Source organism: Notechis scutatus, chromosome 1 (genome assembly GCF_049901735.1).
Source record: "Notechis scutatus isolate UNSWTSFEM ecotype Mainland chromosome 1, rNotScu1.2, whole genome shotgun sequence".
Classification (NCBI taxonomy): domain Eukaryota; kingdom Metazoa; phylum Chordata; class Lepidosauria; order Squamata; family Elapidae; genus Notechis; species Notechis scutatus.
The window spans coordinates 186,179,998-186,200,394 of record NC_142009.1 but is presented as its reverse complement, the minus strand read 5'-3'; the positions used below and the strand labels follow the sequence as shown (position 1 = coordinate 186,200,394).

Sequence of the window (20,397 nt, the reverse complement as noted above, 5' to 3'; positions counted from 1 at the left end):
AGAAAGAGAGAGAGAGACAAAGAGAGAGAGAAAAAGAAATAGATGATAGACATGATAGAGGGAGGGAGGGTGGGAGGGAGGGAAGGAGGGAGGGAGGGAGAGAGAGAGAGAGAGGGAGGGAGGGAAGGAGAGAGAGATGAAAGAATAACTTACCAATTGGATCAAGAGCCACAATTGGTTCAGATGGTAGACTTGGTTTCCCAACCCCAGCTAGATTTATTGCCATTACTCTGAATTCATATTCTAAGCCTTCAGTTAGTCCTGTCACTCTGAAGTCTTTCATTCTTAGAGGAGCCTTGTTTGCTCGCTTCCACAAAATACTGTTTCTTTCTTTGAATTCGAGGTGGTAGCCTACCGAAAAACAAACAAATATTGTTTATTATTGTAATAGTGTAAGTAACAATGAACTGATAAACATCAGTATTTTTCTTGTAGCATCTTTTACATTTCTAATCTTTCGGGAGTTTAGCCATTTGCATCTAAAATCCCGGATAAACTTTCTTAATTTTCCTCTAAAATTACCATGATTACCTAGCAAATTGTATGCATTTATTTACATTTAAGTCATTTAAATGAATACATTTAAAATGATGCAGAATCTGATTAAATCATTTTGCATTCTAAATATGAGTAAATGCTATTGTTATACATTGCCAGCATGTCGATTTTTTTCAGTTACCTAGTGTGCTCAAAACTATGAAGTGGGAAAAGGTGAGTTAATTAAAATGTGTCTCAGGGACTAAACTTTGGGGAAAGTTTAAGTAAAATGTATCTCAAAAGGTATACCTGTTATGGGTGAGCCACCGGTCTTTTTAGGGTCTGTCCATGTCAGAGATGCAGAATCATGCCTAACCTCAACAATTTTGGGAGGTGGAGGAGCATCGGGAACATCTAGAAAAATGTGAAAAATTAGACTCAATCACACAAAGATGCAGCGGAAGCGCCACCCTGCCTAAAAATGATTTTAGGGCAACTCTATTACTTACCAAATGGATGCCTTGCAATTACAGGTCCAGATATGAGGCCTTCGCCTACACCATATTTATTTTCAGCACTGATTCTGAAGGAATATTCAGAGCCTTCGTGAAGTCTTGTAACTCTAAAGGTAGTTTTCTGCACAGCCGAGGCACAGGTCACCCATTTATTGTTCACATTGTCTCTCTTCTCGAGGATGTAGTTCGTGATTTCTGACCCACCATCATCTTTGGGAGGACCCCATTTTAATGTCATAGCATCGGCTGTAACTTCTTCAAATTTCACAGGGCCGGTTGGAATTCCAGGTTTGCCAACTACTTTTACAGAAATCGTGCCTTCTTTACTGCCAGCCACATTCTTCAGTGTAATTGTATATTTTCCAGCATCATCTTTATGGCAGTCACGAACAAGGAGTGAAGTGTTAACTGCTGTAGCTTCAAAGGCCACTCTTCCCGTCTGTGTTAGAGGAAGGTCTTCTCCTTTCTTCCATGTCACGGTTGGTACCGGCTTCCCTTTAATTGGAATTTTCAGACGGAAAGAGCTTCCTTCTTTAGCCAAATAGCACAAGCCTGGGAGGTCTCTTAAATCAAGATCAGGTGCCACTGTAAACCAAAGAAGGCAAATAATTACAAGTTCAGTTCAGACAATAGAACAACTTCCCTTCCCTTTTGCTCTTTATTTATTTATTTTCTTTTAACAACCCGTCAATCCCTTGTATCAGGGTGGAGTCAGGATGACTGTATGGAGCTAAGGTTTTACTGGCCAGATGCCCTTCCTGACACCTATTGGCAGCTTGCAGCAGATATTTTCTCTTTGTGCCTAGAGAGAGAAATATCCGGAGCTACCTAATATCGAACTCATAGCCTCCTGATTGTGAGGTGAGAGCTCCACATCTAAGCCACCACGTTGCTCCCTTTTGCTCTTCAATAAATAAGTGAAAAGGACGAATTCTCTCTAGCTTTGTTATTTTTGCTGTAAAACATATTGGTATGAAAGATTCACTAAACACAAGGCTCACAAGCACCATATACACAATAAATGAATGGCTGTAGGTATCTACTCACCAATATCATCCCTTGCCAGCACGGTAATTTCATTCGGTGTCCCGTACCCAGCTTCATTCTGTGCTCTCACTCTGAAAAGGTATTCTTTTCCTTCTTTCAAGTCTTTTGTTGAATAGTGAAGATTCATAGATCTCATAACTTCTTGCCACTGGTTTTCACCAATCAGGAGCTCAACAATATATGCATTAATACGACTTCCACCATCACTTATAGGCTTTTTCCAATTTAAATTGCAGGATGACTTTGTGATCTGTGGAGCTTTTAAGTCCACAACAGGTCCAGGTGTTTCTGATTTAAACAAGAAATAAATGTATATGTTTATATTTAAAAAGGCTCTAGATAAAATCAGAAACTTTAAGAGACAAGAGACTTAATAATTGAGGAAAAGAAGAATGATCTTACCTGAAGCTTTGACAGCATCGTGAGTTTCACAGGGATCACCTATGCCATATTCATTTTCAGCAAAAACTCTGAAGAAATAGGATTTGCCTTCTTCTAAGTTAGAAATCCTAAAACTAGTTTTTGGACATTCAGTAGCCACTGTAGACCACGATTTTCTTTCTGCATCACGTTTTTCAACCACATAGTTCTTCACTGGGCTGCCACCATCTATAAGAGGAGGCTCCCACGAGATGAAAGCGGAATCTTTAGATGCTTCTTTTACAATCAGATTAATAGGGGGACCAGGAGTATCTGCATTAAAACAAATGAACAACAGCAATTATTGGCTAAATTATACTATATTTTTGCATATAAAGTCAGAAGAATTTGTGACTTTGAAACTATTGGGTTTTGGAAAGATGCATGTGTTTAGACAGATAAACAGATTGGCACTCACCAAGCACTTTGACTACAATGGTATATGACTTTTCGCCACAGCTGTTCTCTAAATGCAAGACATATTTCCCAGCATCGTATTTATTGACATTTTCACAACGCAGGAAAGTATCAAAATCAGTTGATTTGATGTCCATTCCTGGCCGGTCTCTTATGTTGGTACCCACTTTAGTCCAAAAAATCTTTGGAGGCGGTCGTCCTCTTACTGGCACATAAATCCTCATTGTGACTCCAGCACGTAATACTAGAACTTTCCTCAATTCAGCATCAAGTTCTCCTTCAGGTGGAACTGCATTTCAAATACAAGATTTTAAAAAATCAACCGCTTGAACAAAGGTTGGAAAATATAAAATGAATGAGGTAAGGCAAATTAAAAATGGGAAAATGATGGTTAGGAAGTACAAAGAGAAAATTCTTCTAAAAGGTTTTTCAGACTTCCCTTCAAAGTTTCAGATAGCCTGTTATTTAACCAAAGCAGAGAGAAGCTTCTCTCATTATGGTGAGTGGTGAGAACACAGTATTGCAGGCTGACTCTGCCCATAACCAGGAGTTCAATCCTGACTGGCTCAAGCTTGACTCAGCCTTCCATTCTTCTGAGGTCAGTAAAATGAGGACTCTGATTGTTGGGGGCAATATAGTGACATCTGTAAACTGCTGAGTCAGTGCTGTAAAGCAGGGGTCCCCAACCGCCGGTCCGCGGACCGTGCACGAACGGTGAACAAGCCTTACCGGGCCGCTGGTTGCTGGGCGCCGCCATCTTTTTGGTAAAAAAAGCAATTTTTCGTCAAAAGATGGCGGGCGCCAAGCGCTTCGGTGAGCTTTTCCGGGTAGAAAGCCATTTCTACCCGAAAAAGCTCACCGGAGCGCTAGCGCCGCCATTTTTTGATGAAAAAATCGCTCCGGTGACATCACCGGAAGTGATTTTTCGTAAAAAAATGGCGGCGCCCAGCTGACGCCGGAACCGGGCCGTGGCGCCCAGCTGACGCCGGAACCGGGCGCGCGTCGAAAAGGTTGGGGATCCCTGCTGTAAAGCACTATGAAGCAGTATATAAGTCTAGGTGCTATTGCTATTTTATATTCTATTTCTTACTTCCTTCTGTATAGAATCTTGAATTAAGTATACCTCTCATCACTCCAGGCTTCCAATCAAATTGGAATGTACACACGCTGTAGTGTTGCTGTCTAGATATTTCTCATGAGGAATATTCTGTTTTATACTAAAAAAGTATTTTTGCTATTTTTTATCCCGCCTTTATTATGTTTATAAATAACTCAGGGTGGCAAACATAGCTAATATTTCTTCCTCTTCCTATTTTTTCCACAACAGCAATCCTTAAGGTGAGTTGAGTTGAGAGAGATTGACCCAAGGTCATCTAGCTGGCTTTCATGCCTAAAATGGGACTAGAACTCACAGTCTCCTGGTTTTTAGCTTAGTGTTTTCACCACTAGTCCAAACTAGTTCTTGGAAATATATCTTCCGTGTAACATTCAGAAAGAGAAAAAAATGTTTTCTTAAAGTATAAGCGTGAACAGTGTTTTCAGTAAGGAAAAATACGGATATTATTATGGTTGGCATGAAAAGTAGAGAGTTTTATATTAAACAAGATTTTTAGGGACAGAGAGATGTGGATTGTTTCATCATTGTTGGGAACTGAAAGACAATGGTTTCTATAACAGGCTTGCATGAATTCACAGGTTGAGCCCCTCACCCTGGATTAAAATTACCAATTCAGTTTCTTTTCAAAGTACTCACTTAGAATATCCTTGGCAAGGTGCTTGTCAGGTACATCAGTTGGGTCACTATAGCCTATCTTATTGACTGCATAAATGCGGAACTGATACTCTGTGTTCTCTGTAAGTCCAGTTACTACATAATGTGTATCGGGCAAATTCTTGGGCAAATTGCATCGAACCCAGTTTTCTGTGTCAACTCGTTTCACTTCAACAAGGTAGCCAATAATGGGGCTTCCACCATCATATGCTGGTTTGCTCCAAGACAGGCTGATAGAGCTACGTGTAGTGTCAACAACTTTTGGGAATGCTGGGGGCCCAGGAGGATCTGGGAATAAAAACAAAGGCACACGGTAATATATGGCAGAAACATTTGGACATAGCCATAAATAATGATGTGTGGGTGCATGCATGCACATGTGTGCACCTGTCAACTTACACTGAGGATCACGAGCATATGCTGCCTTAGATGGTCCACTAGGTTTGCCTGGTCCAGCTTTATTGAAGGCAATTACTCTATATTCGTATTCTGTTCCTTCTTGGAGTCCAGTGGCCTTTATCATTCTTTCAATGACTGGCTTTCTGTTCACTTTTGTCCAGTTAACAGCTTTTGTTTCACGTTTCTCAACGATATATCCAGTTATAGGGGAGCCACCATCATCAGCAGGCGGTTTCCAGCTCACAGTCATGAAGTCCTTTGTTATATTACTAATTATTGGTGGATCACAAGGCCCGGGTACATCTAAAAATAAATATTTGAAGTGCACTTTCCCCAATTAGATGTTGGTTCAGAGGGAGGCAGTTGTTAAGCTTTAACTCAGTAACAATCGGACTGAAGGAATTCCTAAAATGTGCTTACCATATGGGTTTTTAGCCACCACATTTACAGTTAAGATCGGCTCGCCTACTCCATATTTGTTCTCAGCAGAAATGCGAAATTGGTACTCGTGTCCTTCAATCAGCTTCTCAACACTGCAGCTTGTGATTGGGACATTTGCAGTGACTTGAGCCCAGTTGGGTCTACTTGTTTCACGTTTGTCAACAATGTAATTTGTAATGTCTGACCCCCCATCTTCAAGAGGAGGTTCCCAAGAGAGCATGGCTCGATCTACATACATATTTGTAATCTTCACTGAAGCTGGAGGACCAGGTTTGTCTGGAAAACACAATTGTTTGACAGTGAAATTCTAGATACATCACATATTAACAGGATAGCCCAGATCTCATTCAACTTACCTAGCACTTTAAGCTTTATAGTTGCTGACTTGGAACCACTTGCATTCTCAGCAGTAATAGTATAATCTCCTGTCTGCTTTCTAATGACACTGAAGAGCTCCACAGTAGACAGGTTTCTCTTAGTGGTGATCTTAATTCCTTCCACTGGTTTTAGAACCTCCCCTTCTTTCTTCCAAGTAATAGTTGGCATAGGTTTGCCATAGACATTTGCTTCCAGGCAAACATTGGTTCCAGCCTTTGCTACAAGTAAGGCTTTCATACCTACCCCAAGCTCTATCTTTGGTGGTACTGAAAAGTTAAAAAAGAAAAAGAAAGAAAAATGATGAAGACTACTTTGTGACAGGTATGAAGCTCAGCTTTAATATTAGTTAATAAATTTCTTACCATTTTCCGCTTGAACGGTGATTGGATCTGAAGGTTCAGAAGGTGCGCTAATGTTTACTGCTGTTTTTGCTATTGCTCTGAATTGGTACTGAGCATTTTCCTCCAAATCAGTTGCGGTGTACTCTTCTTGAGGGATCTGATGTGGGGTAGAATTGCACCTGACCCATTTAGCACTTGGCAGCTTACAGGCTTCAACATAGTATCCAATTATCTTGCTACCACCATCATGTTTTGGTCTTTCCCAGATAAGGGACACAGTACTCTTCGTCACATCGATAACTTCAGGTTTACCAGGTGGATCTAAAAAAACAAATGAGATCAAGTTTAGCTTCCGTGTAATTTGCTTATTTTAGCCTCCATTTTAGTTTAGACTCTATTTTAATACTGCATTATTTTAACAAGTTTATAAAACCTAGAGAATGAAGGCAAAACAAGCTGTGGGCATGATCTAGAAAACATAGAATCTATGAATCTATGCTTGACTCTTCTTTTGAAACTTTTGAGGTATTGAATATATTGGATATTATAAATTTTTGGAACAAGACTCAGCATGAATACTAAAAACTTATATTAGTACACTACAGCGAAATACGTACAAAATGTTCAACTTACCAATTGGTGTTCTTGCAGTCACATAATCTGTTGGTTTGCTAGGCTTGCTTGCACCTGCTTTGTTCAGAGCATAGATTCTAAATGTGTACTCTAGCCCTTCAATTAGGTTTGCACATGGATAAGCTGTGGACCGCACAAGGGTATCATTGGCCTTGACCCACAACAAACTGTTCCTTTCTTTACGTTCAATGAGATAGCCGGTTATTGGACTGCCTCCATCACTGTCGGGCTTATCCCATGCTACAAAAATGCAATCCTTGTTTACTTTGGTAACACGTGCATTTTTGGGTTCACTGGGGACATCTGCAGTAAAACAGAAGATAGGTTTTTAAAAATAATGCTAACAATATTCAACAAATATCCCAATGGGGACAACAGTATAAATCAGGGGTGGGCAAACTTTTGGCTCGGGGGCCTCATTGACTTTTAAAATTTGACAGACGGGCCGGGTCAGCACAAGATACGATACATATAAAAACTGCAAAATCTCCTCAAAATCAAGTCACTCGCGCCTAATGCGCTACCTGGTGTCGAAATGCCTGTCATTATGAGTCAAAATCAAATGAATGCAATCATTCAATCATTCACATCAAACCTTAATTCTGTACCAATCTTCGGCGGGCCGGATTAAAAAAACCAACGGGCCGGATGTGGCCGCGGGCCGTAGTTTGCCCACCCCTGGTATAAATGGACTGTCAAGACATACCAAATGGAAACCTTGCGACCATCTTATCAGATTGAAGTGGCTCAGAAATGCCAAATCGGTTTTCAGCCCGAACACGGAACATATATTCCTGACCAGGGGTCAGTTTTCCTAGTCTGCAATTTGTTTTCGTGACGGAAGCTACCGCAGTTATCCAATCACCACGACTGACATCACACTTCTCAACCACATAGTTAGTGATGTTACTACCACCATCTTCAAGAGGGATGTGCCATGACAAACTACAGGCATCGGCATCTATATCAGAAATTTCAAATGGTGGCTGAGGTGGTCCAGGGATATCTATAGAAAGACACAAAAATATAGAAGCAAATTAGTACAGATACATAAAAGGTCAATGTGTAAGAATTTCTCAAACTCAGGGGAAGAAAATCAAGCATACCCATGACAATGACTTTGATTTTCTGAGTAGCTACTCCAGAACTGTTTTCTGCTGTTAGGCTGTAATAATCGCTATCTTTCCTAGTGACATCTTTAATAATAAGGACCGAAGTGCCCTCTGCTTTATGCACTGCCAGGCGACTAGAAGTAAGCACATTTTGGTCTGCTTTCATCCATTTACAGGTTGGTTGAGGTTTCCCGTAAACATGTGCCTCAATTCTGAGCTTCTTTCCAGCTTTTATACTGATATGATCTGGCATCAGGATTTTAGGTGGCACTGCAATTAAAATTCAACAAAGGAAAACTTACATTTGAGGCAAATAAAATGAATGAACAACTCAGTTACTTTATATTTCACATATGTAATTCTGAAAAATTCTTCAACCGAGGTCAGCAAAAAGCTCCTTTTTAAAACTAAATCTCAGGCTCCTGCTAATTTTCATGACCTGGATAATAGGAGTGACTTTTGTTGACTACATGGGGGGACGAACAGGTTTCAGCTCAACCATAACAAGATGAAGTGACTTCAGGTTTTACAGGTTCCTGCATTGGATGTTTTTCCATCTTTAATTCTCCATGGGGTTATATACTACTCTAGACAGAACCAGTGCACAATTTGGGTATTCTTCTGGATTCATGGCTCCTGTTCAAAGATCAGGTGGCAGTCAAGGCAGGGAGGCACCAATTGTACCCTTTCGTGGATCAAGAGGCACTGCACACAGTCACTCGTGTTTTGGTCACCTCTGACCTGATTACAGCAATGACTGTTTTTGAAGAACACCTGGAAGTTTCAGTTGATCCAAAATAGAACCATGCACACAAAAAGCTCATTATGCTCTTGTTACACCTTTGCTCTGCAAGCTTGGACTGGCTCCCAATGTGCTTCTGGGTGCAATTCAAGGTGCTGATTATTACTTATAAAGCTCTGCATGTTATGAGGTCAGGGTGATTGAAGGAATGCTATATTCTCATTATCTTTACCTCTCTTATTAAGTCAGGCAAGAAGGAGTATGCTCCAGGTCTCATTGATCAGAGTCTATCATCTAGTGTAATGGTCCCCCACCTTTCCAGGGATTGGGGAATCCTGATCTAGTGGGAACCAGGGAAACGTGCCTTTTCTGTACCTGCACCTGTCCTCTGGAATATCGTATCACCAGAGGTTAGGTTGGCCCCAACAATGCTTACCTTTCGGAAAGCCTTAAAGAGTTGGCTATTTTCCCAGCTTTGTGTCTCAGGACAGCAACTGAGCCCATAATCCTTTTGCACTGCAGGGTTTCTTTGCCAGCCACTTTATGTTTTTAATTGATCGTGGTAAATATTTTTATACTGTATTTTAAAATCTTATTAGCCACCATAGTTGCATTAGTAAGATCGGTGCCATATAAATTGATTTCAATAAAAGACATCAATACAAATATTTGATCCTAATTACTTACTGAGTTGTTCTTTGACTTCAAATATGCCTTCTGTTTCTCTTGGTAAACTTACTCCAACAACATTTCTAGCGGCCACTCTAAATTTATATTTCTTCCCTTCTTTTAGGCCAGCAACCACAATGTTAAGATCTTTCACAACAGAGTACTGTGTCCAATGATCATCAGCTTGTCCTTCTTGTTGATATGAAATAATGTAGCCATCAATTTTGGCACCACCATCACGCAGTGGTGGCAGCCATCCTAATGTAGCACTGTTCTTGGTAATTTCAGTCACTTCAAGTTTCCTTGGAGGATCGGGCACACCTTAAAAATAAAACAGGCAAGAATAAAAAGTAAAATATAAGCATTCTAAGCAGCAGTTTAATCCAGTTCGATTTTCTATTGAATAAATAAGTTTCAAGAAAGTGATTTTAAAACTCTGTAGTACTCTATATTTGGACTCTTTTTTTTATTCTTCTAAGTCGAGTCCTGGGCTTCTACTCTAAATTCTAACCTTTGTGGGGCTACTGAATAGTATATACATTATGTAAGCAATCCAGTATTTTTAAATTTGTTTTAATGTGTGAAATTCATCATGATGATTCTAATAATCATAGTAATACAGACTTCTAAATATTCTCAATGGATGCTTTCACTTAATGTACTATTTCTATATTGTGCTCAAATACTTATTATTTTAGTGGGTATGTTGTCAGTATTGCAAGTTGTTGGGGAGAAAGCTACATTAATAAATACTTACTTAGTGGATCTGTTGCCATGATTGCCTTTGGTGTATCTGTTGGAACGCCTGGGCCATATTCATTGACTGCAGTTACTCTGAAGAAGTATTCAGTACCAGGCACAAGGTTAGCAACTTTGAAACTAGTCTTCTTTAGATCTGAAATAAGAGTTCCCCAGCTTTTTCTATCAGCCTCACGCTTTTCCAGAATGTAGTGTGTGACCGGACTACCACCGTCATTCTCAGGTGGTGTCCATGAAAGCTGACATGTTGTTTTAGTGACATCAGAGACCTTGAAGTCTGCAACAGGTCCAGGAGTATCTATGAAGAAAACAAAGAGTATAGGTACAGCATTAAACCAATCTTCAGCAGTTTGTTAAACCAAATAAGGCATCAGATTACTATCCCTGATTATCCTTGGTACTTACCAAGAACGCGGACATTGACAAACACAGCTTTTTCTCCAGCAGGGTTAACAAGAGTCAAAGAGTATTTGCCCGAATCATCTCGAGTTGAATTAGGAATGACACAGAAAGCCATTGTGTCAACCAAGTCAACCTGGCCCTTTCTGACCACATTATCAATTCCAACTCTCCTCCAGGTGACTTTAGGTGCTGGTCGTCCTCTAACAATAGCAAAGAGTCTGATGGGGCATCCAGCTCTGACTATGACTAATTTCCTCATGCTAGCATCCAATTCTATCTCCGGGGGCTCTGAAAATAAAAATAAAAAGAGTATTGTTTGTGAAAGTACCCAGAAAAGTAGAAAAACAGTGACACATAATTTAATGGTTGATTGGGAAAATTACCAAGTATTTCTTTTGGAGAAACAGCTTCCTTCAAATCAGCTGGAGGACCAATGCCAACCTGATTTTGAGCAGAAACACGGAACTCATATAGTTCTTTCTCATCCAGACTCATCACAGTAAATTCTGTATGAATGACTTGCGCTGCAACATTGCATCTTTTCCATCCTTCATTGGGACCAGCTTTTTCAGTTTTTGGCCTCATTTCTACCACATATCCAATAATTGGAGCACCACCATCATAGAGTGGCTTTCCCCAGCCAAGTGTAATAGATGTCTTTGTGCTATCAACAACCTTAAGATTGATGGGAGGACCAGGTGGTTCTGTAAAATGATTATCAAAGTACAAAAATTAGCAATTCAGTGAGTTAAACAGAGTGTTCAAATGTTACTTCAATGTTACATGAAAGATCATTACCTATTGGGTCTTTTGCTACCGCTGGCCTTGATGGGAAACTTGGTTCACCAATTCCAATTTCATTTTCTGCCTTCACACGGAATTGGTATTCATATCCAGGAATAATATCTGTAACTTTCTTGCGTCTTTCTGGGATTGCAGTTTTGGTAACAGGAACCCATCTTAGTGACCTCTTCTCCTTCTTCTCTAGTATATACCCTGTGATTGACTTTCCACCATCATATTCTGGTGGATTCCAAACTACAGTCATCTCATCTTTGCTGACTCTTGTGATCTCTGGAGGATCGGGACGACCAGGTCTATCATATTTTGTTTTGGCTATAACTGGCTTAGTCTCTGTTGGTGGACCAGTGCCCATTTTGTTTTCTGCACGAACCCTAAATATATATTCATTCCCTTCTATGAGATGTGATACTTGTACAGAGTCCATTATCACTGAAGAGGAATATGTGGTCCAAACCATACGTTTGCTTTCACATTTCTCTATGATGTAGTTTTGTATTTCACAACCACCGTCATCTTCAGGTGGGTCCCAGCTGACTTTACATCTGTCAGTTGACATATCAGAGACTTTGAGATTTCTTACTGGTCCTGGTTTGTCCAAAACATTTACAGTAGCATACGCTACAAAGCTACCAGCTGGGTTAGTGGCTGTTATAACGTATTTACCACCATCAGTACGTCTCGATTTTGCAAGAAGCAACTTAGATGAATGTGAAGTTGTTTCAATTTTGACCCTTGGAGATTTGGATAAATCTTCAGTATCCTTTGACCAAGATACTTCTGGCTGTGGCTTGCCTTTAAGCCCTGCTTCAATTTTAATTGGGTCACCAGCTTTCACAGTAAGTACTCCGGCCAATTTCAGATCAAGTACTGGCTTTTGCACTTCTTCTTTAACAACAACTTCACTTGTTTTTACCCAATCACTTTCTCCTCCTTCATTCTTAGTTTGAACTCTGAACTGATAAATTTTATTTTCAACACATTTGTCAACCATGTACTGTGTTTCCTTAATGCTGCCTTTGTGTACTCTTTCCCATTCATCTGAATCCTTCAGTTTTCGCTCAACATGATAAGATAAATTGGGGCTACCACCATCATAGTCTGGCCTTCTCCATTTGAGATGCACAAATGTCTTTCCTGTTTCTGCAATATGAAGATTTTCAGGCTCACCTGGCCTATCAATTGGATTAATGGCAAGGATTGGAGTCTTGGTCTCAACAACTGGGCCTGGACCTACTTTATTTTCTGCACAAACACGGAAGAAATACTCATGATTTTCTATGAGATGTGCTTTTACCATCCTTTTAGTAAGATCAGAAGAGACGATTGACCATCCTCTCTGATTTGGTTGGCGATATTCTACTATATAATTTGTAATTTCAGAACCACCATTATCTTCTGGATTCTCGAAAGCGATCATACAGGAATCCTTAGTGACATAGCTTACTTTCAGGTTCCTACAAGGTCCAGGTCTGTCAAGTACATTAACAATGGCTGATGCTTGGGCATGTCCACTGCTGTTTTTAGCTGAAATAATGTACTTGCCATGGTCTGCTCTTGTAGATGATTTAATTTGTAGCTCTATGCGTGGAACTTCTTGAATTATGTCAGTACGCTTATCTTTCGTGAGTATTTTGCCGTCTTTCGACCATGTTATGTCAGGCTCTGGTCTACCTTTCACTTTGCCTAGGATCTTTATTGTTTGGCCTACTCTAACTGTAATGACATCACGGCACGTCACATCCAGTTCTAGTTCTGGAGGAGTCAGAATGTCTTTAGCAAGAACTGTTTCAGGCAATTCTCTAGGTTCTCCTTCTCCAACAATATTTGCAGCTTTGATGCGGAATCTATATTCATTTCCTTCAATTAGCCCAGGTACTGTAAAGGCACACGGTCTAATAAGTTCATCTTTATTAATTCTATTCCATTGAGTTGTTCCACTTTTCTGGCATTCTACAACATATCCCAGTATAGGGCTACCACCATCTTTGAGTGGTTTTGTCCATACCAGTTCAGCTGTTTCTCTGGTCTTATCTTTGAGCTTTGGATTAATTGGAGGCCCAGGAGGTGAGATAGGACGTGTTGCTTTTATTGGGTCTGAAACTGGAGATGGTTTGCTTAGGCCAACACTATTCTCTGCAAAAACACGGAATTCATATGTGTTGCCCTCATAAAGGCCTGTAGCTCTAAACTTCAGATCAAGTACTGGTGATTTATTTACTCGTATCCACTTGCCAGAAATTTCACGTCGTTCAAGAATGTATCCAGTTATTGGACTCCCTCCATCAGACTTTGGTATAGTCCAATTTACCGTTGCAGCATTTTCAGTAATATCATGAACTGTTGGTTTACCAGGAGGAGATGGTGGTTCAAACATAGACTTAGCAACTGTTGGTTGAGAATCAAGAGGCGGACCAATGCCTATCTTGTTCTCTGCACGAACACGGAAGATATATTCGACACCCTTCTGTAGGCGTGGGATTTTAAGTCTTGTCTGACTAAGGGATGAACACACCATTCCCCAGGTTTCTTTCTTTGACTCTCGCTTTTCAACAATATAATTAATTATAGGACTTCCACCATCATCTTTAGGAGGCCGCCAAGCAATAATCATGTGATCTGCAGCTACTTCTACAATATCAATTGGGCCAGTAGGAGGACCAGGAACATCCAAGACGGTTAAATGAACAGCTACAGTTTTGCTTCCAGCTAGATTGGATACTGTGAGTAAATATTCTCCAGTGTCTTTTCTTGTACAACTTTTAATAGTAAGAACTGTTGAATAGTTGTCAGTATCAATTTTGTAATTGCCTTCTGATTTGATTTCAGTATTATCAGTGACCCACTTTGCAGTGGGAATTGGTACTCCTCTCATGATTGCAGGGAATCTTACTGTGCTGCCAGCTTTAACAACAAGCCCTTCTATTAATTTGACATCTAGCTCAACAAATGGAGGCACTGAAATAAAAATAAATAAATAAACATTACCATATGGTTTATCTTAGTAATTAAAATAGGCAACAATTACTGATAGGATGTATCACATCTATAACACTAGAAATTACCTATCTTTTCTTGGCACTCAATGGGTACAGTTGTGTCTGGAAGACTAAGACCCACAATATTTTGGGCTTTCACACGGAATTTGTATATCTTTCCTTGTTGTAAGCCTGTAACAACACATTCTGGAACAGGGACTGTCTTGAATTTCGTCCAGTCTTCTGTTCCTTCTTCTTGGTATTCCACCAAAAATCCGGTTATTTCAGCACCACCATCACGATCAGGCCAATTCCAAGCAAGAGAGACTTCTGTCTTGTCAACATCTACATGATGTAAGTTCTTCGGTGGTCCAGGTGGATCTTATAACACAAGAATACAGTAAAATCATATTTCTACTTTTAAATATATAAAAACATGCATGTAATGTCTGTTAAACATGACAATTGATAGCTCATCTGTAAAGGTGCATTTTCTAAATCTACTACATTCTACATTGGTCAGATTATATTTCAAGTGCCATGTCCAGTTCAGGACATAACACTTTAGGAAAGCACTTGAGAAACTGGAATAGATGGAAAGAAAGGCAAAATAAATAAATAAATAAAAATAAAGCTTTATGAGGAGATTTTTATGGAATTAAAAATAAGCTTTATGAGAAATTTTAAAAAACTGGGCATATTTATCATTAAGAAGTTTGTCTGAGGAGAAATGTGATTGTCAAATAGCAAAAGGTTGGTAACTTAGAACAGGAGTGTCAAACTCACGTTGTCACGTGACGTATCGGGACTTTCCCCTCCTTTTGCTAAATTGGGTGTGGGCGTGGCTAGCATGTGACACATCTGTCCATGGGCTGGGAGTTTGACAGGCCTGACTTAGAAGAAGGTCAAATCCTGTTCTCTATCATACCAGAATGCAGGATATAGATCAAGGCTCTTAAATTGCGGGAAATTATATTTTGGCAGAATGTTGGAAAAACCTTTGATGGTAAGAGATGTTCGGCTGGACCCAATTATCTAGGAATGTAGTGACCTCTCTTTTTTACTAGATGTGTTATAGCAGAGTATGGATAGTCATGTGCTTTTATCTGGACTCCTGCAAGGGGATTAGACTTAGTGAGTCCAGCTACTCCATAGGTCTGTGCTAATATGAAGATGCATATTACATACTAAGCATTAATATTATTCCATAACCAGCATTTTGTATGAAATAATAATAATAATAATAATAATAATAATAATAATAATAATAATAATAATAATAATAATAATAATAATGATGATGATGATGATGATGTTCTGGAGAATGAAAAAGTCAAGATCTTGTGGGACTTCAGAATTCAGACTGACAGGCACTTGGCCCACAACACACCTCACATAACAATCGTTGAAAAGAAAAAGGTTTGGTTCATTGACATTGCAACACCTGGTGATGCAGGAATTGAAGACACACAGCAAGAAAAAAATCACAGAGTACCGGGACTTACAAATTGAAGTTGAGCGACTTTGGAAAAAGAAATCATGTGTTACCCCAATTGTGATTGGAGCTCTTGGAGCAATACCTAAAGGGCTACCTTGCTATTTGGAAATTCTGAACTTATCAGACTTGAATATCCTGATTCTACAAAAAACCACCCTACTTGGAACAGCTTATATCCTCTGACGCTACCTTAACAGTTCCTAGGTCTTTGGTTAGGACTTGAGCTGTTGAGCTACCAACCAGCCCCAAAGGCTGTGAATCTAACCAAAGATTAACAACAACAACAATAATAATAACAACAACAACTGAAATAGGCTTACGAAGTGGATCCATAGCCTTAATTGGCTTGTGCGTTTCAACAAAAGGTCCTCGTCCATATTGATTCTCAGCAGCCACACGGAAGAGATATTGAGTGCCTTCCATAAGGTATTTAGCCAACAGACTGAGCTTCTTAGAAGAGGAGGATATTGCTAACCACTGAGCAGCAGCAACATCCTTCCTTTCCACAACATAGTTGGTAATGACAGAGCCACCATTGTCCTCAGGTTCCTTCCAGGTTAGGTAACAAGAATCTTTTCTAACTTCACTCACTTGAAGATCCCTAGGAGGCCCAGGCTTATCTGGAAAAAATATCAATAAGCAACAATGATTCATTGAAATTTGTTTGATAGATTCAAATAATACTTGTCATTACTCTTTTAAATTAAAAAAAAAAGGCCACCTAGACTAACAGATGTAAATAAATAGCCCTGTGAACTTTTCATCTCCAAATTTGCAAAGGGATATGAAAATGAGATGGAACAGGTCAATATTCTCTGCTCTTTCACTACTTGCCCCTGCTCCTTTTCTTATTTCCAAGTGACAATTGAAAATCATATTAGCACAATCACCTAGCACGACGACTTTTACTGAAACGGTCTTTGATCCAAGAGGATTCTCCACCGTCAGGGAGTAAATTCCTCCATCTTCATGGGCAGCATTGCGTATTTCCAGTTTGCTACCAACGCCTGTAACTTCAATATCTGCTTTTGTAGAAACTTCCTTATCTTCTTTCTTCCAAGTCACTTTTGGGAATGGAATTCCTTTAATTACAGCACTGAGTCTCAGTGTAGTTCCAACTTTAATATGCTGTTCCCGTGCCATATTAGCATCCAAGATTAACTCTGGAGGTTCTGAAAAAAAAGTTTTTATATTCAGAAAGCATCCATGTCATGTATTCATTTAAAATGAATAAAATTTAATGTTTTGCTTACCAAGTCTGTCTTTGACTTCCACTGGATCACGGACATAGGCTGGCTCTGATTCACCTGCTGCATTAACTGCCATGACTCTGAACTTATATTTAGTACCTTCGGTGAGGCCAGTTACACTATATTTTGTATCGGGGCAAGAATCAGCAGTAAAATTGGCTTTCTTCCATTCTTCGTCTCCAACCTTTTGGAATTCAACAAGGTAGCCTATAATCTTCCCTCCTCCATCATGGCGTGGTGGTTGCCAGGACAAATCCACTGAACTTTTAGTTTTATCCACTGCTTCTGGATTAATCGGAGGACTTGGCTTAGCTGTTAAAAAAAAAGAAAGCAAAGAGCAGCCATGAGAAAAGAAAATATTTGTCTGAAAATACTGATTCAGAAAAGAGCAGGTAAGAAAGTGTTTTATAAACATACCAATTGGATCTTTTGCAAAGATTGGTTTTGATGGGGGGCTTGGTTCACCAATACCAATTTCATTTTCTGCTGCGACCCGGAATTCATATTCACAGCCTTCAAGGAGATCAGGTACCCTAAACTGGGTATCTGGATAAATAGGCTCTTGTGTAACTTTCGTCCACCGTTTAGACATGGTTTCCTTCTTTTCAAGGATATACTTGGTTATTGGTTTTCCTCCATCACGTGGTCTGTTCCAGGTAACTAATGCAGAATCTTTGGTGACATTCTTAACGATTGGCTGCTCTGGTGCATCAGGAACACCTGGAAAAAAACCATGTTATTTTTTAAACTCATTTATGGAACAATAGGTATATGAACTATGGCGTAAGACTGTGGCAGGTAAGTAATTAAAATATTCAAAAATAGATGACGTACTAAAACGATCCTTGGCCTTCATTTCATCAGATATCAGTGGATCACTTATGCCATACAGATTTTCAGCGTAAATCCGGACAACATAGTCTCTTCCTTCCAGTAATTTAGGAACTTTGCATGTTGTTTTGACGCTTGCTGATGTAACTGGCATCCAGAGATCTCTGTGAGCATCTTTCTTCTCAATAATATAATTTGTAACTGGACTGCCACCATCATCCAAAGGAGGTTTCCAGGAAATAACAAAGTGGTCTTTATGTACTTCATCAAAAATGACAGGGCCCACTGGAGGTGTAGGGCGGTCTGTTGAAAAGCATACAAACATAAATGTAAACACACACAAATAATTCAAATAAAAATGCACAGATTTGACAATGCCCAAAGAAGGTACACAGTGCTAATTTCTGACATATGTGACCAGTGGTGGGATTCAAATAATTTAACAACCAGTTCTCTGCCCTAATGATTTCTTCCAACAATCAGTTCACCAAACTGCTCAGAAAGTTAACCGATTCTCCCAAACTGGTACGAACTGGCTGAATCCCACCACTGTATGTGACAGTTGATAAAGTTAAATATATTGTCAATTTGCTTTCTGTTAGCAAATGAAATGTGTAATTCTTTTCTCAACTTACCAATCCTGATTTATTCTTAACAGGGTAAAGTTATCTATACATCACCTGTATTTTGCTACTTTAACAAAACCAGAGTCGATCCCTTAGGAACTAGAGCTGAGATATGTAACCTCCTGGATTAATAAGATAGAATATTTAGAAAAAGTAAACACTACATTGCTTAAGTCTTGCTTGCAGAGCCTAGAGGGCAGCCATTGGGGAAGGGTGCACTAAAAAAATAACTGATAAAGAGGCATGGACAAGAAATTAATTCTAAAATGTAAGTACTTTCTGATCTGTATATTCTAGATATAAAAACCTATTTCAAAATCTGTCTTTTCCTGCTCATTTGGGAATCTTCTTACTACTCTGCCAGGTGGTGTACTACATTTCTACTCCAAAGACCATATGGCCTCACTGCAAAACACTGGAATGACTTTTTGTTGAAATAAGGTAGTTCTATTTCTCTGTACTTGGTATAATTAGCTCCTTCAATCTTTCCAATCCAGGAAAAAAATCAGAGATAGAGTTCTTTTCACAAGTATCTTATTCTTACATATTTTAATTTTAGTCTATAAATTAGTGTATAACTTAGTTATCAGATAACTGAGAAGTATTCGACAAACTTTCCCATCTTGTTAATGTAATTCATCTTGGTTTCTAAAGTAGCCCCTATACCATTTGGAATGAGCATCCTCTTACATACTGCTTTTAACTTTCTGCAGCTCACTGTTAGTTATAGTAAAAAGACCCAAAATATTCAAATTCTAATTTGGTTGAAATTCATTAGGACAACATTGTTAGAGTAGCAGATTTCCTTGTTCTGTATTTTACTGCATCCTCTGCCGTGGTCACACATCCTTTGAGGTCAGGCACTGTTCATTCATTCATTCATTCATTCATTCATTCATTCAGCATATAACTACCCATCTCACCAAAATGGGACTCTTTTTAACATAGATGATGCTCTGAAAAGAAGCAATTGGCAGAAGTACCTTATGGTCAGTTCATCTTTCAAATCAGCAGGAATTTATATTCCCAATCTATGTTATAATTCAGTTATAATTCAAAGAACATATTAACAATTCATATGCTTTTTTAACTATACTTAATCAACTCTCAGACAGATCTTCCAAGCAAATATTGGAAACGGAGTCCCAGAACAAGACTTACCAACAACAGTAACTTTACAGAATCCTTTTCTTGATCCTGAACTGTTTTCTACAACAACACTATATCTGCCTGAATCTTCACGGACAGATTTTAATACACCCAAGCAAATTGTAGCTGGAGTAGTCTGGATCATAGTTCGTTTGTCTTCTTTCACTGTGATGTCATCTTTATACCAAGTAATCTTTGGTGTTGGCTTGCCTGAATATCGGCCAGTGAGACTGAATGCTTCTCCTACGCGGACTGTCAGCTTTTCTCTGATATCAAGCTCAAGCTGAGGAGGAGCTAAAAATATTGTTTAAGAAATAGAAAAGAAAAATCAGCATTAAAATAAATAAATAAATAAATAAAGTAAATCAACCAATGCATGTTAGTAGAGTAGCTTCCAGAGATCAAGCTCACCAATTTCATCCTTGCAAGTGATGGGTTTTGTGCAAAATGAAGGTTTGCCTTGTCCCACAATATTGCAAGCGCTCACGCGATACTCATAAGTGTCGCCTTCTTTCAGTCCTTCCACGGTGTATTTCCGATCAAGCATTTTCTCTTTGGTAATTCTAGTAAACTTATCCTTTCCAATGAGTCGGCTTTCCAAAACATACATGGTTATATCAGAGCCACCATTATACTTGGGTGGGTTCCAAGTCAGTGTAACAGACTCCTTAGTTACTGCTTTTACTTCAAGATCCTCAGGCCTCTCTGGCACGGCTAGAAATAAACAAATACAGCAGATTA

The 20,397-nt window shown here is 39.2% G+C and overlaps 1 protein-coding gene across 1 annotated transcript in view; it reads right to left on the bottom strand.

Annotated features, from left to right (window-relative positions):
• TTN (titin) overlaps window positions 1-20,397 on the bottom strand; it is a 311,277-nt gene that overhangs the window by 52,412 nt on the left and 238,468 nt on the right. Inside the window, exons 263-289 of the mRNA XM_087950422.1 lie at window positions 20,068-20,370; window positions 19,669-19,950; window positions 17,885-18,184; window positions 17,468-17,770; window positions 17,054-17,362; window positions 16,691-16,972; window positions 16,121-16,420; window positions 14,390-14,683; window positions 11,322-14,282; window positions 10,907-11,227; window positions 10,527-10,811; window positions 10,120-10,419; window positions 9,381-9,683; window positions 7,946-8,221; window positions 7,546-7,845; window positions 6,840-7,142; window positions 6,228-6,527; window positions 5,844-6,131; window positions 5,467-5,763; window positions 5,047-5,349; window positions 4,630-4,935; window positions 2,878-3,165; window positions 2,442-2,732; window positions 2,040-2,327; window positions 987-1,577; window positions 787-891; window positions 154-351 (exon numbers count right to left, since the gene is read on the bottom strand). Of these exons, the coding sequence (XP_087806548.1) occupies window positions 154-351; window positions 787-891; window positions 987-1,577; window positions 2,040-2,327; window positions 2,442-2,732; window positions 2,878-3,165; window positions 4,630-4,935; window positions 5,047-5,349; window positions 5,467-5,763; window positions 5,844-6,131; window positions 6,228-6,527; window positions 6,840-7,142; window positions 7,546-7,845; window positions 7,946-8,221; window positions 9,381-9,683; window positions 10,120-10,419; window positions 10,527-10,811; window positions 10,907-11,227; window positions 11,322-14,282; window positions 14,390-14,683; window positions 16,121-16,420; window positions 16,691-16,972; window positions 17,054-17,362; window positions 17,468-17,770; window positions 17,885-18,184; window positions 19,669-19,950; window positions 20,068-20,370 (10,677 nt within the window). The remainder of the gene's footprint in view (window positions 1-153; window positions 352-786; window positions 892-986; window positions 1,578-2,039; window positions 2,328-2,441; window positions 2,733-2,877; window positions 3,166-4,629; window positions 4,936-5,046; window positions 5,350-5,466; window positions 5,764-5,843; window positions 6,132-6,227; window positions 6,528-6,839; window positions 7,143-7,545; window positions 7,846-7,945; window positions 8,222-9,380; window positions 9,684-10,119; window positions 10,420-10,526; window positions 10,812-10,906; window positions 11,228-11,321; window positions 14,283-14,389; window positions 14,684-16,120; window positions 16,421-16,690; window positions 16,973-17,053; window positions 17,363-17,467; window positions 17,771-17,884; window positions 18,185-19,668; window positions 19,951-20,067; window positions 20,371-20,397) is intronic.